Source organism: Macaca fascicularis, chromosome 1, assembly GCF_037993035.2.
Source record: "Macaca fascicularis isolate 582-1 chromosome 1, T2T-MFA8v1.1".
In the NCBI taxonomy this organism is placed as follows: domain Eukaryota; kingdom Metazoa; phylum Chordata; class Mammalia; order Primates; family Cercopithecidae; genus Macaca; species Macaca fascicularis.
In genome coordinates this window covers 8,211,321-8,238,388 of record NC_088375.1, presented here as the reverse complement: position 1 = coordinate 8,238,388, position 27,068 = coordinate 8,211,321, and the positions used below count along the sequence as shown (strand labels likewise).

General features: G+C 37.8%; 1 protein-coding gene across 14 annotated transcripts in view; it reads right to left on the bottom strand.

The window, feature by feature from the left end:
• The window catches only part of RGS7 (regulator of G protein signaling 7), a 564,000-nt gene that overhangs the window by 138,826 nt on the left and 398,106 nt on the right, over nt 1-27,068 (bottom strand). For all 14 annotated transcript variants that reach the window (XR_012433585.1, XM_065542364.1, XM_074037698.1 and 11 more), the window contains 2 exons: nt 11,372-11,478; nt 6,159-6,210 (listed from right to left, as the gene is read on the bottom strand). Coding sequence is in view for 13 of the 14 variants with exons in the window: in XM_005539673.4 (XP_005539730.1) it covers nt 6,159-6,210; nt 11,372-11,478 (159 nt within the window). In the remaining variant the exon portion in view is untranslated. The remainder of the gene's footprint in view (nt 1-6,158; nt 6,211-11,371; nt 11,479-27,068) is intronic.

Below are 27,068 nucleotides of genomic sequence, written 5' to 3'. Positions count from 1 at the left end.
TATGTTTTTTCTGGCTAAATATTCTTTGTCCTTCAAATTCAAAATTTAATTCACTTCAAAAATTAATGTGGTTACCATGATCTTGACAAAATCTACATTGTCATTAAGGTCTTTTGAGATAGCCCAAGAACCAAATGTAATATTAATTGTCTTACCACTAGGATGGCGTGAGTGATGCAGTCACCTCAGGTGCAAAATCTATGGGAGTGTCAAAAAACTCAGTAATCAAAATAAATAATACCTTAATGCAATATTTGAAAAAATAAAAATCAAAATAAATAATATTTTAGTGCAATATTTGAAAAAAGAAAAATCAATGCAAAAAGTTCAAATGGACAAAATATCAAATGAACTAGGAATTGGGTGTGATGGGTGAGATGAGTCATAAAAGTAAGTACAGGGGAGGATCCTGTCTTTATTGGGCATTTCAATTTCTTGGAGTTAAAATCCTATTTGGACATTAGAGATTCAACCTTTGAAAGGAGCCAGCCTAAAGACATTGTTCCATTTGTTCTCATTTCTTTTTTTAAAATAATACTTTTAATGTTTAGTTTAGATTCAGGGGGTACATATGCAGGTCTGTTACATGGGTATATTGCATGATGCTGAGCTTTGGGGTATGACTGATCCCAACACCCAGGTAGTGAGCAAAGTCTCCAATAGGTACTTTTTCAGCCTTTGCACCTCTCCATCATTCCCCCCCACAGAACCCCGATTGTCTACTGCTCTCATCCTTATGTACACGTCTCCCTAATGTTTAGCTCCCTCTTATAAGTGAGAACATGTAGTATTTGGTTTTCTTTTCTTGTGCTTATTTGCTTTGGATAATGGCCTCCAGCTGTATCTATGTTGCTGCAAAGGACATAATTTCATTCTTTTTCATGGCTGTGTAGTATTCCATGGTAAATTAAATGCCACTGTGTAAATTAAATGCCAAATTTTCTTTATTCAATATACCATTGATGGGCACCTAGGTTGATTTCATGTCTTTGCTGTTGTGAATAGTGCTGTGATAAACATACAAGTGCACATGTCCTTTTGGTAGAATGATTTGTTTTCCTTTGAATATATACCTAGTAATGGGATTGCTGGGATGAATGGTAGCTCTATTTTCAGTTCTTCGAGAAATCTCCAGACAACTTTCCCCAATGACTGAACTAATTTACATTCCCGCTAACAGAGTATAAACATTCTGTTTTCTCCATAGCCTTGCCAGTATTTGTTATTTATTGACTTTTTAGTAATAGCCATTTTGACTGGTGTGACATGGTATATCATTGTGTGTATATCATTTACAGTTCTCTGATGATCAGAAATGTTGAGCATTTTCTTATATGTTTGCTGGCTGCTTGTATGTCTTCTTTTGAGAAGCGTCTGTCCACGTCCTTTGCCCACTTTTTAATGGGGTTGTTTCTTGCTTGTTGCATTAAGTTCCTTATAGATTTTTTTATTAGACCTTTGACAGATACATAGTTTGCAAATATTTTCTCCTATCCTCTAGGTTATCTGTTAATTCTGTGGATAGTTTCTTTTGCTGTGCAGAAGCTCTTTAGTTTAATTCATTAGTTTAATTTAGTTTAGGTTCCGCTTGTCAATTTTGGTTTCTGTTGCAATTGCTTTTGAGGACTTAGTGATGAATTATTTGCCAAGGCCATTGTCCAGAATGATATATCCTAGGTTTTCTTCTAGGATTTTTATATTTTGAGGTCTTATATTAATCTTTAATCCATTTTAATTTTTGTATTGGCATAAGGTAAGGGTCCAGCTTCATTCTTCTGAATGTGGCTAGCCAGTTATCCCAGAATCATTATTGAATAAGGAATCCTTTCTCCATTGCTTATTTTTGTTGACTTTGCCAAAGATCATATGGTTATAGATGTGCAGCTTTATTTTGGGGCTCTCGATTCTGTTTCATTGGCTTATGTGTCTGTTTTTGTAATGTGTACTACAATGGCTTTTTAATGTGTACTAAAATAGTCGTTTCTAGGACCTTTTGTGTGCAATGTGTGTGCCCAGAGGTACCAGTAAAACCCCTGCCTCGCCTTCTGTTTCAGTTTGCTACAACTGACGCTGTCTCTACTTCCTACCAAAGCTCTCTTGAGCTTTCCTGTGCCTTTGCCTCCAGCCCACACTGCAAGTCCTTAGTGCCGGATCTCTCTTGATGATGCAAATACATCTGGGGAAGCCCATTTCTGACTCCACTTTAACTGGCTGGAATTAGAATGCTTTTTGAACTTGTACACAAAATATCAGAAATCTTATCCAACTTGATTTTCAAAGAATGGAGTTTATAAAGATATAGACCTTTTAGTCCGTATTGGTTTGTCTTAGCTACTGAACAGAATCAAAACATTCCATTTTTCTATAAAACCAAGATAACTATGAAAAAGCGGTTTTTCATATCAACTGATCTATAGAGGCTTATGTTCAGCATAACCTACTTGGTAAATTCAAACTGGGGATGGAAACAGGTCAGGATGCTAATAAAGTGAAATAAACTTTTTTTTTTTTTTTTTTTGAAATGGAGTCTCACTCTGTCGCCAGGCTGGAGTGCAGTGGTGCAACCTCGGCTCACTGCAACCTTTGTCTCCCAGGTTCAAGTGATTCTCCTGCCTCAGCCTCCGGAGTAGCTGGGACGACAGGCACCCGCCACCATGCCCAGCTAATTTCTAATTTTTGTATTGTTAGTAGAGACAGGGTTTCACCACGTTGGCCAGAATGGTATTGCTCTCTTAACCTTGTGATCTGCCTGCCTCGGCTTCCCAAAGTGCTGGGATTATAGGCGTGAGCCACCGCACCCAGCCAATAAACTCTTCGGTAATCTGCTTTATGCAATAGAGTCCCTGTGCCCTAAAGTTGTCTTAGAAAAGACAGCCTAAGTAGTTACTATACTTTGGACCTCACAGCCCAAGTACATCACACCATCAATATCCCCTTTAAAAGACAGGGGTGAGGTTTTATAAAAGTATGTTTTAAACAAATGCCAGTAGGAAATTCAAAGTTGGATAATTCATATTGCTGCTGTAACTTATTTTCACTTAAAAAGAAAAAATCATAGAAAATGGAGCATCATTGCCTGCAGGTACAGACATGTATGGTGTCTGAGATCATTGTTATTCTCTTCCTCTCATTTTTCTCCCATATCATCTTAATGGAATAATTACATTATTCTTTACTTGTACATAATTCAGGCAAGCTAAGCACAACCTCTAATATGTTTCTTCAGAGGGAAAAAACCCACACATAATGATTAAAGAATAAGTTACTGTAAGTAGCAAGTATTCCAGGTTTGGGGAGAAAGTGCAGGAGATGATCCCCTCGGAAATGGACACCGATGGGTGGTAACGTGTGTGGGAACAAGAGTGATTCCATCTTAGATGCTAGTCCGCCATGTTGACTCCTGACTAACCCTGAGTCTGGGAATGCCTCCAAGATGTCTAGTTGATGATTTACTCTCTATGTAGAAACACTTATTTACTCTGAATTTCCCCTTTCCTCCACAACCACCTTTGATCTTGTTGCATACATCACCCGTAGCTGTGACACCCATAGCATTCTTTCAGCCACCCACTCATTCCTTCCAGAGCAAATACACTTTTCCCCCAGGATATAGCAACCCTGGATCTGGAAGGCTGTAGTGTGAAGGCCTACTTCTCTTGTGGCCGCTCAAGACCATGCGTCTGTCTGTAAGTTCCCCAGTAAAGCACCCTTTGCCAACAAACTGGATTTTTCTGCTCTGTTCTTTGGTTTCTCGGCTCCTTCTGCATTTGATGGACACTTTGCATGTATGGCCCTTTCATGGAACAATGCGAAACTTATAACATTCAGTATTTTGGGACGATCTACTTTAAGAGATATTCTGTAAATGATTTGCTGTGTAGGCCATGACATTTCCTCAGGCTCACCACTGAAACATCAACCTACTATAAAATGATAAAACATGAGCTTTAAATGTGAGCACTCTAACATATTTATATGAAAGACACAACAGATGGGCAGAAAGAAACACTGAGAACGGGAATTTTTTTTCTTTTTAAATTCTTTTTTTTTTTTTTTTCAGATGGAGTCTCACTCTGTCACCCAGGCTAGAGTGCAGTGGCACAATCTCAGCTGACTGCAACCTCCATTTCCCAGGTTCAAGTGATTTTCCTGTCTCAGCCCCCCAGGTAAGCTGGGATTACAGGTGCGCCCTACCACACCCTGGTTAATTTTTGTATTTTTAATAGAGATGGGGTTTTGTCATGTTGGCCAGGCTAGTCTCGAACTCTTGACCTCAGGTGATCCGCCCGCCTCAGCCTCCCAAAGTGCTGGGATTATAGGTGTGAACCACCGTGCCCGGCTGGGAATTTGCTTTTCAACAGGGAAAAGAGGCAATGTATCTGCCAGGTAATAATGATGACAAGCACAAAACACTGATTTCAAGGTACTGAGTATGTGAGAGGACCAATACTAGTTTCCTTAGGTGTATTAATTTGAATTATTTTAACAACTTTAGAAAGTCAATATTATGATTTCTGTTTGAAAAGTGAGCAAACTGAGGCTCAGAGGTGTTGCATGCCTTGCCTAAAGTCACACAGTTGGTATGTGGTTATGACAGCATTTATGGTCAGGTCTGTCTGCCTCCAATGCCTGGGTTTTTCCTCTATGAGCTCCCTCTTAGCTGTTCCAGTGTTCCTCCTCTAGAATTTTATATTCTTTAGTGAGACAATCTCCAGGCATTATCCTAGGTTGAATAAAATGCTCCATAAAGTTCTCCAGCTCAGATCTACAAATCAGTAGTTGTTTTGTAAAATAACTTCTTTCTCCAAGGACCTCAGTTTTGAGGAATGTGTGCCCTGGACGAAGAAACTGGCATTCTCGCTACTGGAAAGAAATAATTTTGTCTCCATATTAATTTTTCGGTATTCTGGTTTTTAGACTTTTTTTTTCATGAGTTATGTTAGTTTTGACTCTTTTGACTAGAGCCTGACCATTCTTGGATGATCTACTAAATTCAAGTTTCTGAAACGACACACATGAGAGATAGCTTTATTGATTTTCTACGAATTTTCCTGTATTTTTTCTTCTTACAAAAATGTGTCTCCAGGAGGAATACCAAAGAAAGACAAGCTGCCGCGAAGCTTCTCACTGCCTTTGTATATTATGCTAGCTCCTCTGCCTCAAACACTTGCCCTGCCTTCTCATCTGAAAAATCATTCTTCTTAAAATCCAGCTCAAATGCTACCAGTTCTTTTATGAAATCATTCTGGAAGACCCTAGGGAAAGTCAATTTCTCATTCTTTTAAACATTTGTATAATTTTGCATATACCACTCTCCTAGTCACTTGACACTCTACAGTAACTCCTGTATAATTCTACTTTCCCATCTAGCCTATGAGCTACCCAATGGTGTCAAAGAACTCGGTCACCTTTGCGAACCTAGCATCTTCTGCTGCACCTGGCATAGGAAGAAAAATACTCAATAAATACTTGCAGAAATGACATCTAAAAACCATGCAATCTTGTCTTTGAAAACTGTACTGTTCAGGAAGATCTAAGAAGATGAATACTTACTAGGGGCTCTTTTTCTCCTTGAAGCTTGACTGAAATAATGGTTGTTGAACCAAGTTTGTTCTAAGTTCACTGAACTTGATTTATTAGCATTGAATTTCCTTTTTTAGCCTTTTTTTTTTTTTTTTTTTTGCTTGTAATTGGCCTCTCCATGTTTAACACAACCCTCCACTTATAAAAATCATAGGATGCTTCATAGAACAGTGAGAAAAGTGGACCCTCGGGAATTCAAGGGACTTACCAAAAATCACACAGCTAAGTGGGAGAGTTGAACTAGAACTTTGGTTCTATGCACCTCTTTTTTATTCTTTCTAGTAGGTCAGGTTGCTCTGACAAAACAATAACCCCTTTAATCTTCTTTATAGCTCTTTGACTTAATCAGAAGGCTTTCTTTAATAGTTGCAGAGGGCACCATACCACAGAAAAAGTTGTCACGAGGTTTGGTAACTTTCCAAACAAAGTCGCTTATAAATTAAACGTTAAAAATATTGGCCCCATCCTGAGAATTGTGGTTTCCTTTTCTTAATGAAAAAAGCAATAAAATGCAAGTACACATCCATCTGGACATACAGGCTGTCAATAATAAAATAATGAGAGATGGCACTGACCATAATCTGTGTTTTCCGGCTCCCAACAATTTGATGGCCAAAAATAGGGCGTCTGTGGAATGAAAAGAAGTGGAACCCAGGTTAGACAAATAAAAAATTAGTGGAGTTTCTGGCTGGTGAACTGCATTTATCTTCCACAATTCTCTATTTGTTTGCTATATGTTTTATAATACAGAACATGTTCCAAGAGAGACATTGTAAACTCTTTGTCTACATTTACTTTGCTGACCAATTGCTCAGCTTCTAAATATGGGTAGCAAGCAGGTATTTAACATGTCATCCCTTTGCTGTAATTTTGCACCAACTGACATAAAGGCAAAAAGGTCTGATTGTATCATTCAAACAAAAAGTATTCATCCACAGAGAGGACTGAAAGAGTATTATGTTCAGCAAGACTCAGGATGAAATACATTTAAATATAACATTCTTTTCTGTGAATCATGTATCTCAACACTGCTTTTGGTAGCTCAAAAAAGTTCAACCAACCGATAGACTCTTTCTCTGAGATCTGACAATGATTTGCCTGGCTCCATTAGTCATATAATGCGGTTCTCAGCATTGTCCAATGAGATTAAAGCAACTTTTTACTCTCACTTTTAAAGACATTTCCTAAATTCCTCTTGTAACTAATTGCTACCATTTAGTAGTGCAACAGGGTGACTCCAGTCAACAGTACATTATACATTTGAAATTATACATTTTCATTATACATTTGAAAATAACTAAGGGTGTAACTGGATTGTTTGTAGCACAAACAATAAATGCTTGAGGAAACGGAGATCCCATTCTCCATGATGTGATGACTTCACGTTGCATCCTTGTATTAAAACACCTCCTGTGTTTCATAAATATATACGCCTATTATGTACCCATAAAAATTAAAATTAAAAAATTTAAATTAAACAACCCACAAAAAAGAAATAAAAATAAAAACATTTCCTTACAAAGACACCTATTGCTCTAAAGTTTTAAACTACACAAATCAGAGATCTTTTTTTAAAGGAATAGTGTCTTAATTGAGTGATATAATCTATAATAGACAGAATCTGGATTCTGTAGAATTCTAGAAACTGACTAAACTACAAAGAAAATGTCTGACTAAGAAAAACTTTATTATTATCATTAACATTTATATTTTCTAAAAGGACGTTCCTAGCCCTGCTAGTTGAACATTCCTGGCTCCTGACCACAAGGAAACTTGAGGATCACCTGTCTCCTTATCAACCTCCAGTCCCTGGAATGATGAGGCCTGTAGGACTCACTGTAACAGTGATGGCAAATATCAGAACTGTGGGCTTAATTCTATCTGTTAGCTAACTATACTAACTGGCCATGTGCAATGAGAATATTTGGAGTCATCTCTGATTATCTGATCATTTTTCCCTCTAGAAGAGAGACTCTAAGGAGGGAAAATGGGTAGATAGGAAGAACTGTTTGAATCTCTACAGAGAAGCCTTTCCAAATTGGCTCAGAGGCCCCCCGACCACCATCACCCAGAGATTTTGACTTACCCTCTGTTCTTTCTTGGAAATTATAGTAGTAAAATAAAGAAGGCTACTAATAGTAGTTTTGTGAACATGAGAACAAAATCATCATAGGAATTTTGAAGAAAGAAGAAAAGATTGAACCGCTAGACAAAAGAGGATAATAAGACTTTATACGGGTCACCCTCAGCACCCCAATCTCACTTCACTCCATGGGAGATGAAGCTTCGAGAATTTGATTTCTTAAAAATAAAATTGAATCAGGATTCTAGGGGAGCCATAGGGGTCAAAGTAGTTAAAACTTTGCTTTCATGTAGGGTGTTACTTTTTGAGATGCTTCTTATGGAATGCGCAGTTCCCCGGGTCGTTTCTATATTTTGGGAGTATGTATGTGTATGTGTCGGTGTGTGTGCAGGTGTATCTATTTCTCTAAACGTAAAATACCTATTCTAGTCAGACCAGTCAGACATATACCTTTTCCACAAAAGCACAAAAAATATTCTCAACTGCATTCTTATACTTTTCTTCATTCTTCAACATTTATTTTCATGAGAATTTAATGACAGTAAAATTAAAGCATAAAGCAATTTTTTCTTGTGATATTATGTGGAAATGCCACTAAACCAATGTTCTTCACTAATATTGGAAGATTTTTTCTAAGAAGTAATGCTTTGATTTGTAGTAAAATGTAAGAGAACAACAAACTCATAGTTTTTTTGGAATTTAAATACATACTTTTATAGTTCTACCATACATTAGGACAATTTAATGCATGAGTTTCTTGATTTTTCAATATTGGCTTCCTTAGCTAGGATGAAACTCATCCAAAACTGTCCAACTGTTGTTCAGTAACTGTTGGAGCATATACTAATATATTGAAAGTCACAAAAGAGAGCTAAAGAATCACAGCAGATCTCAATTTCAATTAGCTAAGAGAGGATATTAGACAATTGTGATTTTACAGTAAATTTTAAAAATTACATGATGAAGACATGTACTACAAATTTGAGACAAATATACAAATTGTCATGCCAGTGAAGTCAATATTTCTGTTTGTCTCAAACTAATGCTTTGAAGACTCAATTTTTTTTGTTTGTTTTTTTTTTAAATTTTGAGGCAGAGTCTCTTATTCTGTTGCAAGGCTGCAAGTGCAGTGGTGTGATCTCGGCTTATTGCAACCTCTGCCTCCCGGGTTCAAGTGATTCTCCCGCCTCAGCCTCCCAAGTAGCTGGGATTACAAGCATGCACCACCACGCCCAGCTAATTTTTGTATTTTTAGTAGAGACGGGGTTTCACCATGTTGGCCAGGATGGTGTCCATCTCTTGACCTCACGATCCACCTGCCTCGGCCTCCCAAAGTGCTGGGATCACAGGTGTGAGTCACTGTGCCTGGCCTAGATTCTTAATGATGGTTAGACTCTCAGTCATTCACTAGAGAATTTGTAAACACGGTATCCCAAGTTTTCTATTTGAATTTGTGATTTTAAAATATCCTTCTAAGGAGTTGAATTTCACTTCAGTATAATAAAGAACTTTCACTGTTTGGAACCAACATAAAAGTAGAAGTGAACACCTTGAATAATAATATGTGTTCCATCATTAGAGCTCTCCCAGTACAGACTGATTAATGACTTGGTAGACATTATAGTAGAAATCCAGTTACCTCTGACTTTCCTGGTGTTTTTTAAAACCTTGGTTTTAGAATTCTAATATTATTAGATTTACAAATGTGTTGTATTTAGACACTATTTCAAATATGGATGCATCATTAAAATAAATAACATCTAATATTTAGCGCTAATGTCATTTTAATGTGTATATGTATGGATAATGTTTATTTTATATCTATCTATCTATCTGAGTACACTGAACTTGACAACTCTGTCTATCCCTAGCAGTTATGTAATTCATATGTCATTTGTACCCATTCCCTTGCTTTGTTCTAAAGCCCCTTTAAAAATTCCCTCCTTTTCTCCTGTGTGTATGGTGATCCCTTCTTTTACATGGTTTTTTTTTTTTTTTTTTTTTTTTTTTTTGACAGAGTCCCACTCTGTCACCCAGGCTGGAGTGTGGTGGCACAATCTCAGCTCACTGCAACCTCTGCCTCCCAGGTTCAAGCTATTCTCCTGCCTCAGCCTCCCGAGTAGCTGGGATTACAGGCACAGGTATATGCCACCACACCCAGCTAATCCAGCTGATTTTTTTTTTTTCAGTAGAGATGGGGTTTCACCATGTTGGCCAGGCTGGTCTCGAGCTCCTAACCTCAAGTGATGAGTCTGCCTTGGCTTCCCAAAGTGCTGGGATTACAGGTATGAGCCACTGTGCCCGGCCTCATGTGAGATTTTAGACCCATGAGCATGACTAAGACACGTAAACCTCGTCTGCCTACTACCTTTTTTCTGGGAATAGAGATTTCTTTAAAAATCAGGAAGCATTAATCACATATAAACAATTTATTTGCCGATCACCAATAATTCCTAGTTGTTAAAAATTTAACTTTGGGACCACAAGTTACTTTAATAATATGCTATTTTAAGCTATCATTAGTGTAAGTTTAGCTGTATAAAGCATAAAGCTCCATTAATGTAAAGCTTTTGCAAGTTAAGTAATTTAACTAAGCGCTTGATAACTTAGGTCAGTATCACAGTTTCAGGAGATGGTTATATTTCCTTCTAGCTCTTAAGTGCAAAACTGTCCTACGATTATTTGCCTTGGGAGAACTGAGTCCTAAGGAAGGAGCAGTGAGACTGTTCTATGAGGACAATAATCTTTAAAATGATTTTTTAAAGCAAATGATTAAAGTGATTTTTAAAGCATATTTCCTCTTTGTTCTCAGTTTTCCCAAACAAATTTTAGGCACTCCGATTACTATTCAGTCATTTATGTAGACATAGAGCATTCAATAATATTTAGAACAAGTGAGAAGAAGGCTCTAAAGTCTGAAAGTTGGACCATGGGGAGAACCCTCCAGCAAATACCTGTTGGAAATGGGTTAGAGTTTGACATCTGGCATTTTATGTGCCTAAATTTTACAGTCTAGAATCTGCTAGTCAGTTATTAATGAGCCATAATGTCTACTGAAATGTAGATACACTTTAGGTAAATCAATGTGAACTCAAGTGTCAAATATACTTACGATGACTGAAATTAGAGTCCACAGTCATTGCCTGAAAGAATAATTGCATCTATGTCATTTGCAAATGACCTAGAATGACTCTTATCAGTTTGCAAGTTATCTGAGGTGTCCTGTTGCAGTTGAGTGCACACACACAATATATCATCATGTCAGTCTTCACAGACTTGTAGAAGAGCCTGGATGCCAAGAGTTTATATAATTAGCTGAATCCTATCTGGAGCTTCAAGCAGTCCCATTAACATTTACTTGGGCTGAAGATGGTCTGGATCACAGGCAAGGGTCAGACACAGGAAGACTCTCTGGTCTTCCCAAATGCCATTAAGTCACTTTCTGAATTTCCCTTAAGCTTTTCATATAAAATAGAACTTCAATCATCACACCATTTAGCTTTCACACATCACCTTGACTAAGCATACTTTATCTTTCTCTGTGTTTATTGCTTTTCATGTCTTTAACGTTAATCAGTTTCTAACTAGCCTAAGTCAAAGTAAAATAAGTCATAGTTTTTAAAAGTTCTGTTCAAAAGAAACCTAATGAACAAGTGAAATGCAGGCTTCTAGTTTACTGTTAAAGAACGTTTCTATTAAACTTACTTGAAACCGGTAAAAGGTGCCATCATCCTTGAGTGTGAGGACATGATCTGAGATTGGAAAGAAGTAGCCATGGGCAGCCATTAATGTTCCCAAATGGAGCGCCTCCACTGTTTTATGAAAACAAACAAAGAACATTAAAAATCCTTTTAAATGTATTCATTTATAGGAATGTAACGTTTTTGTGTGGTTCCTTTTGTCAGATACAGTAAGTTCCTCTTCAAAGATTTAATTTCTGACTTCCTTGTTCTTTGTTCTCGAGATCAACTTCCTTGTCCCTTCTCCTGAGCTATCTACTCTGTAAACAACTTCTCCTACCAGTCCCAGTCTGTAACTCACATCTCTTCCTTATTTGGAAAGAGCCCTCTTTTACTCCTGGCTACCCATTCTGTAAACTGCCCCTCCCACTGAAACAGCTCTTCCCCCTGAAACTATGCTCAAACATGCCTTGTACCATAACGGACAGCCTCTCCCTTCCCACCTAATTAGCCATATTCAGTTTTAAACAGTAGCCAATTGGGTTAGTTTAGATTGTGCGGTACAACTCCAGCCAATGGGGACAGGACACAGGAGCAGGGACTAACAGTATTAGGGATAAAAACCCCTTCCCTCCTTTGTTCGGTGTGCTCTCGCAGTGGCTAGAAGTGCAAGCAGCACCCTTCTGCAGAAGTAAATTTGCCTTGCTGAGAAATCCTTTGTTTGAGTGCTTGTTTTCCTTGTGACTCTGAGCTCTTGTTTCTAACACTTTAGAGCACATTCTTGGCATTCTGAAAACCTGACTTGGTGCTTTTACTTCTTTTTTCAGCTCTTTCATGCAAGATACTAACATGGTTCTAGTTCCTGGTAGCAAGTGCCATAACCAACCTCATCCCATGACAACCAGCCCATAAGAAGATAAAGTTAAGAGATGTTAAAATGGGGAGGCTCTTCTGAATCTGTAGAATCTGTCTCCCTGATTTTATAGACGTGTGTTGGCCCTGTGTTAATGTTCTCTCACAGGCAGTTGCATTTTGGCACTTATATATCACTTTAAACTTTTAAAAGTTTTCAATTGCATCACCTCATTCTCCATATCATAGATATCTAGTACCATCAGTAATGTTTCTAATGATACGGACCGTTATTTTGTGATGCTAACAGGGAATATTAAGGCATCAAGGACCACCTCTACTGCACTATTGAATCTACAGACTGGTGGTTGTAAAGATTGTTCTAGCTTTTACTACTCTATATAGTATTCTAAATATGGAGTGGGATAGAGTGGGAAGAGATTTATCGGACAATGGAAACATATAGTCTGAAAGTAAGGCTGTAATACTCATACTGTCTATAGCCGCCAACAATTTCTTCCAACAAAAGGGTTAATAAAATTTGGTCAATATTTACTACTGCATTGGTGCAGAGATGACATAAAGTTTTCTAACTTAAAGGCTAGAAAATATGAAACTATGCAAAATAGTTTTCTACCCCAACATAAAAATATATGTACAGTTGTCCCTTGGTATCCTCAGGGGATTGGTTTGAGGACCTTCACAGATACCAAACATCAAGGATGCTCAAGTTCTCCAGTTTGCCCTCCCACATCTGTGGATTTTTGATCATGGGTGGTTGAATCCACAGATGTGGAAGTCATAGAAGAGAGGGTCTACTATATTTAGAAAATATCAAAAAAGTTAGATTTATTTATCTGTTTATGTATCTTTACGTACAATTCATTTATAAATTTACTTCTGTTTCTTAGTCAAGAAGGTAGGATTCTTACAGCAGTTCCAGGATGACATGGATCTATCTATATCTCCAGTCATCAACCATGGGGAGCTTTTACACCTCAGTAAGAACTGAGTAACTAAGCAGCTAGCTATGGTACAGCAAAGCATAAGAATCCCATCCTTCTACCCCTCACACCTACATAAATAAACAACTTGTTGTTAAATTTTTATCTATTGTGGGGTACTATGATGCCCCTTGAAATTGTTATCTAGCATTTTGCAAACATTTCAATTGATAACTTCTACCTCTGATCTCTCCCTGCATTGTTCTTGCTGATAATAAAGAACAACTGCCAATTATTCTTCATTCTTTGCCCTGGCTTTGGAAGACTGTTACTAAGTGATCCAGCCATCACCTCCAAACTCCCAATCAAGTCTCTCTGTATAGAATGTTGTTTTTCTACAGAGGAGCATTTTTTCATCAATTGTGTGTGTGTGTGTGTGTGTGTGTATTTTCATCATTTCCACATCCTTTCAGTTCAAAGTCAAGGCCTTCTCAAAGCATGCATTGCTCATAGCAACATGCCCACCTATCCTTGTTAAAACTTTGGTGCCAGGGTGTCATTGTGGAAAGAACAAGAACTTTGGAGACACCCACTGTCTTCTGTTACTTTCATTCTCTGTGCCTCCCCCATCTATTAATAAAGGTCATAAACCCAACTGGCAGGATTGATGTGAGAATGACATAAGCCCACTCATAATGAAATTGGAATCGTGCTTCCAGCCTAGTAGATACTCTGTATATGGTAGCTACTGTGCTTCATTATTTACACACAAAATAATTTTTATTTTTCTAGAAACCACTTTCAGAGAATCTACTTCCATACATTTGCCCTCCACTAGGTTGAGTGAATATTTCCAACACACAGAAAAATAAATGTTTGAAGTGATAGATATGTTAATTATTCTGATTTGATCATTGCACATTTCATGTACTGAAATATTACTCTGTACCCTTATAAATATGTAACAAAAGTTTTAAACAGCTAGGCTGAGTGAGGGAACCTGACAGTCCTAAACAGCCATGTTCATCAACATCATCTCATTCTTTTTTTTTTTTTTTTGACTGTCTGTAAAATTAAAATGATAAGAGGATCTATAAGGATAGTTGGCCCATAACAAATGAGCAGGTGCTTATAGTTCTGGTTAAATTCTGAGTTCCTAAGTACCCCTGTGGATGAATGAAGAACATGCCATCCCAAAATACCCCAGATTGTTTCAAGTTGAAAACACTGGAGAAATTGTAGTTTCAGAAACGGCTAGCTGGCCTATCTCTTCCTATATGCAGAAAGCCATAAAGATTCCTCTGGGAGGAGTATCTGCCCTTTGCCAGGGCAAGAAAATAGCTCTTATCACCAGACACTGGGAGTTGGGGGCTGCGATGAACCTGAATAAAGGGCTGGGTGCGATGGCTCATGCCTGTAATCCTAGCACTTTGGGAGGCCAAGGTGGATGGATCACTTGAGGCCAGGAGTTCAAGACCACCCTGGCCAACCTGGCGAACCCTGTCTCTACTAAAAAAAAATAAAAAATAAAAAAATTAGCTGGGCATGGTGGCAGACGTCTGTAGTCCCAGCTACTTGGGAGGCTGAGGCATGAGAATCACTTGAATTTGGGAGGCGGGGTTGTAATTAGTGGAGATCACACCACTGCACTCCAGTCTGGGCAACAGAGCAACACTGTCTCAAAAAATAAAATAAAATAAAATTTAAAAAAATTAAAATTAAGAAACTTAATCAAGTAACCCTTACTTTCCATTAGTTTTATACCCCCCATAAATCCCCTAGTGATTCTGCTAGAAAATTTACTGCCTTCAGCCAGATTTTGTTTGTTCTGTCATTTTTTTCTTAAATTTATTATACTTTGTCTAAAAAGTATAGAAGTGTCTTGCTTTGGCCATTTCTTCAGACTTCACTCTCTTATGAAGATCCCCATGTGCATGTAAAACTAATAAAATGTGTATGCTTTTCTCTATTAATCCTCTTGGTGTCCATTTGGTCTCCAGATCCACAGAAGAGCTTAGGGCAGTTGCAGGTGATCTCTGACTTCCTTACACCTGTCAGGTAATATGGGGTGAAGCAACATGTAACATCCTTTGCAGGTCTTCAAAGTCAGGTGGCCCATCTGTCTTCATATAGCCATCTTTATTATTTTAGTCCCAGCAGTCTGTGATCTGGGAAGATAGTGTTAGCACACTTTCCCGGAAGAGAAATTAAGTTATGGCGCAAAGGGAAATCTGCAGAGTATAGATACAAGAAGGCAAAACTGAGATGCCCAGGAAGATAGACAGTAAGAGGAGCTTCTGAGTTCTAAGCACAGGAAAGAGTATGACTAAAACCAAGCCAAGAAACAACAAAAAGCAGTTGGGTGTTAAAGTGTTGATGAGGATTAGAAAAATAGAGTGAAAGTAAATATAGAGATGCTACGAAAAAGAAAAACAGAAGTGAATGATCATAAGACTATTCTTGGCTCCTGCATCTCGTTAACTACTAATTTACAAGTTATATACTTCTAGAGTGTGACGTGTATGTTGACAGGTTCTTCTTCCTGTGATACTACCATAATCAGGCATTAAGAAATGCTTGCAAATGAGAATGAGTGAATTAGTAAAATTCCTCTTCCTTTTTTGAGGTACAGGATTTTGGTTTGATTTGATGATATGCATTCTCATTTTATGCCTCTTCCGAGTGATACTTAATGTTCCATAACTTTATGATTAAGGAAAATTTGTTTTGATACTTTTGCATTATGTCATGAATTTAGTAGAAATATACTGGTGGTAATTTCTATATGAGTCACACATATTTCATATGTCAAGGTGAAATCAAACCTTCTGACTTAATGGTTAAGAGGATTGACCTTCTAACAATGCTTACAAATGGTTCTAAGGTTTTTGGTCAAATAATCATCTAGAGGTACTGAAATAATAATAGATATTTTGTGTTCGTTACAGGATCTCCAGAAAATATAGCTCCAGAGCAGGATAAATGCCTAGATGAAAAACCAGAAAGTTGGGGTGAATTTTTTTGCTTCATTTAGGATGACAAGTTTAGCACTCAGCATATCCATGGCAAAAGTAGCAAGTGAATCAATGTTTGCTGAATCAACGAACAAGGACATTTATGAGTAAATGACACACCAAGAATATTAAAATCCTAACATGCACAGAAAAACACCAGACTAATTATTGTGTCTGATAAGCTGTTGAGGTGGGGCTACTGTAGCTATTTTGTTGTGAGAAAAGATAATAGTGATATTAACATGATAAATGCCAGTAAGAGGTCTCAGAGTGGACTTGGGGCAGTATTCTCAAGAGAGACTTGTTTATTGTCACAGACAAACATGGCGCCACACTTCCCTGTGGTCCCACTGCTCCTAAATCTTAGCACCATCTTAATCGAACGAGAATCCATAACAATCTTGGAACAAAGTGTTGAAAGAGTTTCATGAGTAATCTATCAAGATCACTCTCCCAGTAACGGCACACCAGATGGCTCAGCAGCATCACGCTTCACGGCAAAATAATCGCTAATTAATCTTCTCGTACATGTGTTATTCTCTTCACCCACACAGCTAAAGTTCAGCGATAAACCTACTGAAAAATTCCAGTTTGTTTTTCTGTTTGGATATTCAAGCCATGAGCAAACTGAGAAACAAAAATCAGTCTCCAAACACCTCTGATTAGGTGAACAGCCTAGAATAGCTGTGTTAAGCCTGATGCCACCATAGGATGATTTCACCCCAAACTCTAAAGGAATGGTATTATCAACATCCTCTGAGAGCAAACAGAATTCTCCACAGCATAATTTGCTTTTGACCACAACGACTTCAAAAAGTTAACAGGATGAAAACCATAGTATAAAAGAGGCTTGGGGAACTCCAGTGGTGCAATCGGTTAGTGGCGCACAGTACTTATAAAAGAGGCTTGAGTACTTGAGTGTAAAGTACTCTAAGTTTACAATGTAATTTTAAAACTCATTAATGTTTTCCTTACCCACAGGCTCAACTTCTTGCAGCCTCCTCTTCTTCTAAATACAGCTCATAATTTTGAAATGATTAATAAAATGCCTCTGAGTCAAGAAAATGATAATTTAAAAACTTCATTGAATCCTATATTTTCTCACTATCATGTTATTTACTTGTATTTATGTGCATGTATTAAAATTTTTTTCATTTCCAACACAGTATAAGTATGATTAGTGTGTGGCGAGAAATATTTTAAAAGAAAATCTAAAGAGAAAAAACATGGCAACTGATTCTATTAAGGAAATAGAGATGCTAAAATGAAGACAAAGGTAAGTTACTTAATGATAAAATAACAGGCATTCATCAGGACAATTCTGAGCCATAAAAAGAAGATATGTTAGAATTGTCATTTTCTGTTTAAGAAGACATGGACGTGGTCATTCTAGAAATCCTTCAATATATTATGCTTTATTTTTTAGAACTGGCATTTGGAAAGGTAAGGTTAGTCATGTAGAAGAATCTCATATGCAGAACATTTTATTCTCCAGCAAAACCAAATAAAAATGGACTATTACCATATTTAGAAATTTCTGAAGTTAAGTTTATTTTCTCAATAGTAGGAGTCAGTGAAAGAAGTATCTGGGCTTTCATCTTTTTAAAAAAACATCATTTGCATGTAAAAAAAATCAAGTGTCACTTTCTCAACAGCAACCATAATTTGGGATATAGAAGTGAATAATAAGGTGACATAGAATAGATAAGCTAAAATAGATTCTCCTTAGGAGAGAGAAAAACAGAATCATAATTTATATCAACATTGAGGAATGCAATAGGAAATTAATATAAGTAAATTCTATTTCCAAAAAAGGAGCAGAGTACAAAGGTTATGCCAGCCCCCTGCCTAGGTTCACATCCTGGGCCCCTCATTTGCTGACTGTGTGACTTCAGCAAGAGACTTGGATTCTCTGGGCCTTGGTGTCCTCATCCGTAAGAAGAAGTTGATAAAATACTAGTGCCAAAGATTAGTGGCAAGGATCCATTGCGATAATATGTGCAATGCACTTAAAATACAGTCTGCCACACGGACACGCTCCTGAGATGAGAGTTATTATCAGTTGATGCTTATGAAGCGTCACATTCAGGAGCACTTAATCTAGTTTAAGGGGCGATGGGAAGCATGAGTAGCTAGTGTTGCTCTGGGCTTCCCAGTCATGTTAAACACTTCCAATTCAACTCTATTTTAACCGTCCCAAGTGACCAAACCAGAGTCTTTTGTGTGCTGAAGTTCAGTCTGCCCTGGAATATGCCTGTGTTTTTCCCTACAGCAAAGAACACTAACAAACTCCCAAAAAGAAGTATCACAGGAATAGCCGCAGATTTCCAAAGGCAGCATGCTCCACACACTAGGTTTGCAAAACCATACCGCGAAGATCAGACACCAATGAGAGACTGGCCTGCTTTAGAGGAGGACTGATGTGAGGACACCCTGAACCTGACAGTAGAAGAAGAACAGGGACAGAGAGAGCACGGGGACAGCAATCAGAATGGAGATGAATTCTTAGGGAAGCATAATATTTGCCTAGGACTAAAAAAAGAAAATTGACATTAAAATAACAAAGCAATTGGCAGTGAGAGCAACAGATAATCCAAAACCAATGATCTTTTTTACACACACAGAGTAGACCAGTCTAGCTGCCTAATGGCACTTACGACATCTTAGGCATTCTTCATGTATGAAAAATCACGCTGAAATTTGAAAAAATGATCCATGTAATACTGGTGTGAATAACTGGTTTCACATCTACATTATACAGCCTATATGATATTAGCATGTGCATTCCCCAGATTTAGATAGGTAGTTCCATCAGCCAATCCTTTAACAAGATTCTGTTATATTATATATATAGTTATATATGAAATATAAGTATATATTATAATATATAATATAATTATATTATATAAAAAAGTAATTATATTATATAAATATATATTATATATTGTATATATAATATATAATATAAATAATATAAGCATATATACTATATATACTAATATGTATTGTATACTTATATCTATATATATGGGTTAGGTGCATAGAATAGTATTCAGATGAGATAAAAATTATGCTTACTTCATCTAAGTACAGTGTGAGGAAACCATCACAATCGCACAAGCCAGGGCAATAATAAATTACAGTGGAAAACAACATTCCATCTAAAATTCAGTATACATTCTGCAAAATTTCCATTAGTGAATGTGGCTGAATGAGCTGGAAGAAAGTAGGACACTGAATTAACTTTGTAATAGGCAGAGGAGTTTCTGCAGCATGAGTTTCTTCGAATCAGAGAGGGTACACGCTGCCCAACAAGCACATGTGGGAATTGTGGAAAAAAAAAATGGCTCAACTGCAAGTCATGGGACTTAAATTCTAATCCTAGTGTCTGTAATTGCATGTCAGGAGTAAGTCACTTCCTTTCTTTTCTTGTTTTTTTTTTTTTTTTTTTTGAGACAGAGTCTCACTTTGTCACCAGTCTGGAGGGCAGTGGTGTGATCTCAGCTCACTGTAACCTCTGCCTTCCAGGTTCAAGCAATTCTCCTGCCGCAGCCTCTCGAGTAGCTGGGACTACAGGCATGCGCCACCATGCCCAGCTAATGTTTGTATTTTAGTAGAGATGGCGTTTCACCATGTTGGCCAGGATGGTCTCGATCTCTTGACCTCATGATCCACCTGCCTCGGCCTCCAAAAGTGTTGGGATTACAGGTGTGTGCCACTGCGTCCAGCCAAGTCACTTCCTTTCTTAGAGTTGGCATCTGTAAATGCAGGGGAGATCACTAAAGACTTTTTAACTCTAAGTCCATGACAAGATGTGCAGTCAAAACACTAGCTAGAAGTTGTGGCAGAGCAGCCGCCATTCTTATTTTGCCTCCTTGTGTCAAAGGGAAATGGATTTTTCTTTATTTCTCAGACATTCTTGCCATTGCCCATGTCCCAATACTCTAACATGAAAGAGAAAAATAGCCCAATATGACACATAAGAGCAGATTTTAATTTCAGTTGCTTATAACTCAATCCTGATGATTCTCAAGGGTTGCTATAGCATAGAGTTTTGTGTGCACAGAGCAAAATGAATGCTCATTCCAAACAGGAACTGGTTTTATGCATGCGTTCTATTTATACATTTTCAAAAACTAGTTGTAAAAATGTACACATGCCTTGGGATTAGCCAATAATACATCCCATGTGCCAAAATATCTTGAATGCATTTTGTCTGAAAATCAAATGTCATTCCTAAGGAATAAGCAACATATTATTCTCATAATACCTGTTAATGGTATCTCTTTTAAAAATCACTATTCCTTAATATTTGAACCATAATAAATAAGTCTAAATTTCAAAGCCATAGTCTTGGTCACTGAAACAGTCACAGTTTTTATGAAATTTCAAAACAAAACCAATGGAATGCACTTTTATCTGTATTTTGCAGAAACAAGTGCTTGAACTGAGTGAAGCGTGTAGGACGTCAGGACTGATGTTTGCAACTTTTGAATAATCTTTACAGCATTGCATCATTAAAAAAATTGTAGTTTACATAGGCATATGTATTTATCAATTTTTATTTTTTAAGTCTCTGTGCGTATATGTTGGTGTATGTGTTTTAGTAACTAAAATAGTCTAAAAATAAGTAACTTCTAGGAATACCTAAAATCTAATACACAAGCATTCCGTGGACTGAGTGGATACAGACTATCTTTCTCAAAATTAGTTTGGAAACTAGATATGGGTAAATTTGTTAAATAAGTTATATTAAAACATTTTTTCTGTTTGCTATTTTAAAACCAGCACAATCTTTCATCAACAATTTGATTTTTAAATACCACAATTAAAATTATAACTACTGCCTAACAATAATGAGGCAGGTTCAGAACCCATAATGAGTAAATTCAGATGAGCTATTAAAAGTATTAACAACTCCCCCCAAAAATCCCCCCCTCTTTTTTTCACCATTCTGCTTGCCAATTTCACTATTTTGTGTAATGAGCCAGAATTTAAACGTCAGATGTTTTTAAAGAATTAAAATCAGTCTGGGCGTGGTGACTTATACCTGTAATCCCAGCATTTTTAAAGAATTAAAATCAGTCTGGGCGTGGTGACTTATACCTGTAATCCCAGCATTTTGGAAGGCCAAGTTAAGAGGATTGCTTGAGACTAGGAGTTCAAGACCAGTCTGGACAACATAGTGAGACTCCATCTCTACAAAAAGTTTCTTTAAAAATCAGTAGGGCAGGGTGGTGCACGCCTGTGGTCCCAGGTACTTGGGAGGCTGAGGTGGGAGAATTGCTTGAGCCCAGGAATTTGAGGTTGCCATTAGCCATGATCATGCCACTGCACTGGGTGACAGAGCAAGACCCCCTCTTTAAAAAACAAAAATTATAAACAGAATTAAAATCAATTAGCCTCTAAGAAAATATGGTTTCATAAGGTTGTGTTAATAAAGTATGTAGTGAGACAGCTTTATTTCCAGAATTCAAATAAATTCTAGGGGAGGTGGGGGACTGGGGCAGGCTGGTCAATGGGTACAAAATTATACTTAGGCAGGAAGAATAACTTTTGGTGTTCTATTACACAGTAGGGTGACTATAGCAAATAATGTAGTGTATATTTCAGGATAGCTAGAAGAGGAGATTTTGAATGTTGTTACCACAAAGACACGATAAATGTTTAACGTGATGGATATGGTAATTGCCCTGATTTGTTCATTATATTATTATGTATATATATATACATGCATTGAAACATCACATCATACCTTATAAATATATAGATTATGTGCCAATTATAAATAAGAAAAGAAATTCTAGATGTAGTAGGTGATATTAATGAGAAGAAATGGCTGGAGCCTCAGTGGAGCAGTAATCTTGGTGGACAACACATACACGCCCCCTGGTGGAGAGAGTGCTGCATTATATGGGGCAATGGTTATGAGCCTGGCCTTTGAGCCGACTGCCCTGGCCCCGCTGCATCTTAGCAGTTCTTTAGTCTTCAATATTCAAGTTTTTACCATTTTCATTATGTAATAAACTTTCCTGTAGATATGATCATCATTCTTAGAACACGAATCTTCAGATTGGCTGCTCTCCTAAATTCCTGTGTTGTATTCTGAACAGCCTTTGTAACATCTCCACGTGAATATTGAATAAACATTTCAAATTCATCATGTCAAAATGGAATTGTTGGCTTTCCTCTGAACCCCACTCTTCTCACAGTCCTCCTCATCTGAGTTAATATCAGTGACTTTCATTCCACTGCTCGGACCAAAAAGCTTGGATCGTCTTTGATGTATTTCTCCCATTCACCGACTCCAGTTCAGAAGCACATTCTGATGATCCTGCTTTGCTATATGTTCTTAGAATCTGCCCACCTATCAGCCACCCACCTCCACCACCTCCACCACCCCAGTCCAACCTTGTATCATCCTGTGGCTGAGTCACTGCAACAACATTCAAACTAATTTCATCCACACTTTGCCCTTTGCTATGTATGATGATTATCTTAAAACATACATTAGATCATGTCCCTCCTCTGAAAGGCCTCAACAATTTTCCCTGTTTCTCATGATAGAAATAAAATTCCTTGTCATAAGCTTACACGATCTTATATGATCTGGCCACCCCAGTTACTTCTCTGTCTTCCTTTCCTGTTTCCTTGCCCATCTTTACACATCCTCCTCTAGTTCACAGACCTCCTTGTTGCTCCTCAAACATACTAAGCATGTGCAGGTGCTGGGTTTTGCCAGTCTCTCTGCCTGGAATGCTCAGAACCCTTCCTCCAGAGAGCAGAACACCCCACTTCCTTCCTTCAGTTGGATTCTAGCCAAAGCCACCACATCAGAGACACCAGCCCCGACTACACTGGTGTAGACGTGCAGTAAAAGACCATATATCTTTTATTTGGCTTTCATAAAGATCATTTTTATTTAGTACTCATCACCACTTACCATATATAACATATTTACCTATTTTTTTTATTGATTATTATCTTGCCTAGTGAATATTTTAAGCTCTAGGTAAGTATGGACATTTTTGTTTGTTTGCTTGGTTGGTTTCAGTAGTTTATTTGCTTGGTCTGCTCTCTGACCATGAATTAATTTCTGTGATATTGCAACCAACTAAAAAATACGACAGCGGAAATGGATAAAAGGATCTTATGTTATTTCATGGCACAAATTCTTAGAAATGAAATAGGGGAGCCAAAAGATGCACCTATTTTTTAAGTGTTGCTATTTTATTTTTGTTTGTTTATTTATTTATTTATTTATTGAGATGAAGTCTGTGGTGCCCAGGCTGGAGTGCATTGTCACAATCTTGGCTCACTGCAACCTTCCCCTCCCTGGTTCAAGCGATTCTCTGACCTCAGCCTCCTGAGTAGCTAGGATTACAGGCACGTGCCACCACGCCTGGCTACGTTTTCTATTTTTAGTAGAGACTGGGTTCCACCATGTTGGCCAGGCTGGTCTCAAACTCCTGACCTCAGGTGATTCGCCTGCCTCAGCCTCCCAAAGTGCTGGGATTACAGGCACAAGCCACCGTGCCCAGCCTATGTATGTCTATGTTATTTAAATGTAATATTGTTCCATCTCCAGATGGTATTATTAGCAATAATACATATATATGTACAATATACAAATATATTATATATATATATAATTTAAATTCTCACCAAAAGGGTATAAATGTGTTAGTATCCCTGTAAAGCAGCTAACCACCTGGAATTATTATTTATTTCCTCATTCTTCACTTGCTGGGAAGAAATGGTATTTTGCTTTAATTTGACTTAACTGGAGTTATATTATATTGAATTTTAGCTAAAGTGCACAGTCTTTTAATACACACCATGAGTGAAAGAAAAGACATTTAAAGTTGACAGGGAAGGTTTCACAAAAGGGTAGGTTAGACTAGGAATGGAAGGATTTTAGAATGTTGGTCAAGAGGGAGGTCCTTCAATTTCTCCCCAATTCTCCTAAAAATGCTCTTTTCTTATTTTCTCACCTTTCAATTTTGATTTGTTTCCTAGGCTTATCTTATGTAATTAATTAATAAAAATGCATTCCCTTTTTATTTTTCAAATTCTTTGCACCATTATTGACTCATATCAGGTTTTATTAATTTATCCTATCAGACATTTCTTCAGCCATTCATCCGTCATCCATCCACCCATCTGCTATCCATCTAACAGATAATTATTCACTGTCTGCTTGGTTTTTAGGTGCTTAATTACAAGCCACAGATACAAAAGTGAAGATGACACTCTCCCTCCCTCTACCCTCAAGAGACTCACAATGCCGTGGAGTATCTTGTCTTTAAAAAGCCAACGACGGGCCGGGTGCAGTGGGTCATGCCTGTAATCACAGCATTTTGGGAGGCCAAGGTGGCCGGATCACCTGAGGTCAGGAGTTTGAGACGAGCCTGGCCAACATGGTGAAACCTCATCTGTAGTAAAAATACAAAAATTAGCTGGGCATGGTGGTGCATGCCTGTAGTACCAGCTGCTTGGGAGGCTGGGGCAGGAGAATGGCTTGAACCCGGGAGACGGAGGTTGCAGTGAGCCAAGACTGGGCGACAGAACAAGACTCTGCCTCAAAAAAAAAAAAAAAAAAAAAAAAAGCCGACTACGACTTCTGGTTTTAACTGAGACATTTAAAGAGCTTAGAAGCTGTCACTCTCATCCTTTTGACAAAAGAAAACTGAACAAGCTGAAAACCAACTCTTTTTCCTGGACCATTCAGAGAAGTGAAGTTGTAGGACAAACCTCCATTCCAAAATCTGCACAGACAGGCTCATCCAGAGACATCACCAAGATCTACTTACTGGGAGCAGAAGCTTTTGGATCCACAAACTGATAGAAAAATGAAAATAGCTCTTCTGACAAAGAACTTGAGACTCAGTGTGAACTAACTTGACAGTGAGGAACTCGAGGGGCTCATAGCGTTGGTGGGGAACAGGGAACATGCCTTCATGAGCTACACTTCCAGAAATCCCACCAGATGCTCATGGGGAAGATCCAAGAAAGATCCCTCATGGCTCTGGCAGAGGAGGGAAAAGTAATCATTGCCAAAAATGCCCAGAGCCCTCTCTATAACCAGGCCTCTACCCCAAAGGAAAGACATCGTCAGACATTATTCTCACCAGGGAAAGGGCATTTCTCCAACTACAGTCCCCACTAGGCTTTGTCTCTCACCTAAGGGAGGAGACAAAGCAAACAACATTCACAGGGGCAGAGCTTCTACAAAATAGTTTGGAAAAGCTACAGCTGGGAAAGGAAGATGGTGGTGGGAGACAGGAGATCTACACCACTAGGGAACACTTGCAAAGGTCACAGCTCCAAGAGACAGACTCTGAAATGCTGAGATTTCATTGAAATATTATATCATTCTCTCATTCCCTAACAACTATCCACCATACCTACAGGCTATGGTATAGTAACATTACAGCTGAAAGAGCTGTTAAGACACAAACATTCTCTGAGGTGAAATACTTACAGGAGCTCAAAGTCACAGAGGAATAAAAATAAAAGCACTAGAGGAATTTGAAGCTTCTATCATTTATAACCACAGCAAACATTAAGCACGGTCCAAGTACTAAACCATAAATTAGCACACTAAAGGCCTGAGTTCCCATTACCTAATACAACATGTTCAGCTTTCTTTCCTTTCTCTCTCTTTTTCTTTCTTTCTTTCTTTTTTTTTTTTTTGAGATGGGGATTTCACTCTGTTGCCCAGGTTGGAGTGCAGTAGTGTGATCATGGCTCACTGCAGCCTCGACCTCCCAGGCCCAAGCAATCCTCCCAACTCAGCCTTCTGAGTAGCTGAGACCACAGGCACGTGCAACCACACTTGGCTAACTTTTTTATTTGTACAGATGGGGTCTCACCACATTGCCCAGTCTGGTCTTGAACTCCTGGGGTTGAGCTATCTGCCTGCCTTGGCCTACCAAAGTGCTGGGATTAGAGGCATGAGCCACTCTACCCAGCCATGTTCAGCTTTCAATGTAAAATTATAAGGCAGGCAAAAAAGTAAGAAAAACACAATGTGAAGAGGCAAAACAATCATGAGAACCAAATTCGAATATGACACAGAAATTGGAATTATCAGACAGGAAGTTTAAAGTAATTGTAATTAATATGTTAAGGACTCTAATAGAAGAAGTACAAAACCTGGAAGAGTAGATGAATTATGTAAGCAGAAAGGTTCTAAGGAAGATATTCTAAGCAAGAATCAAAATAAAATGTTAGAAATGGTACTAAAAAAGAGATAAAGAATACCTTGCTGGGCTCATCAGCAGGCTGCACAACTCTAAGGAAAGAATCAGTGAGCTTGAAGATTAGCAAATAGAAACCTAAAGAACTGAAATTCGAAGAAAAAAATAACAAGGAAAACAAAAAGAACAACAACAACAAAAGCACCTAAAAACTGTGGGACAGTATTTAAAAGTATAGCGTAACATAACTGGAATACCAGGAGGAGAACACAGACAGCGCAGCGAAGAAATATTGAAATGATAATGGCTGAGAACTTTCCAAAATTAATAACAAATGCCACACCACACTCAAAGAGAAAGAAAAGTAAATAACAAAAAAACCTAAATCTACACATATCTTATTCTAACTGCAGAAAATCAATGAAAATATTCTTCAAAAAAGCCAGAAAAATATCCTTACCTATAGAGAAACAAAAATATGAATGACAGTGCACTTCTCATCAGAAACTATGCAGGCAAAAAAGAGAATGCAGTGAAATACGTAAAGTGTTCAAGGAAGAAAACCCACTAACCTAGAATTATACATCAAGTGAAATTACCCTTCAAAAGTAGAGGAGAAATAAATAGTTTCTCAGACAAACAACAACTGAAAGAATACATCACCAGTGGGCTTGCCTTGCAAGAAATGTAACAAAGAAGTTCTTCACAGA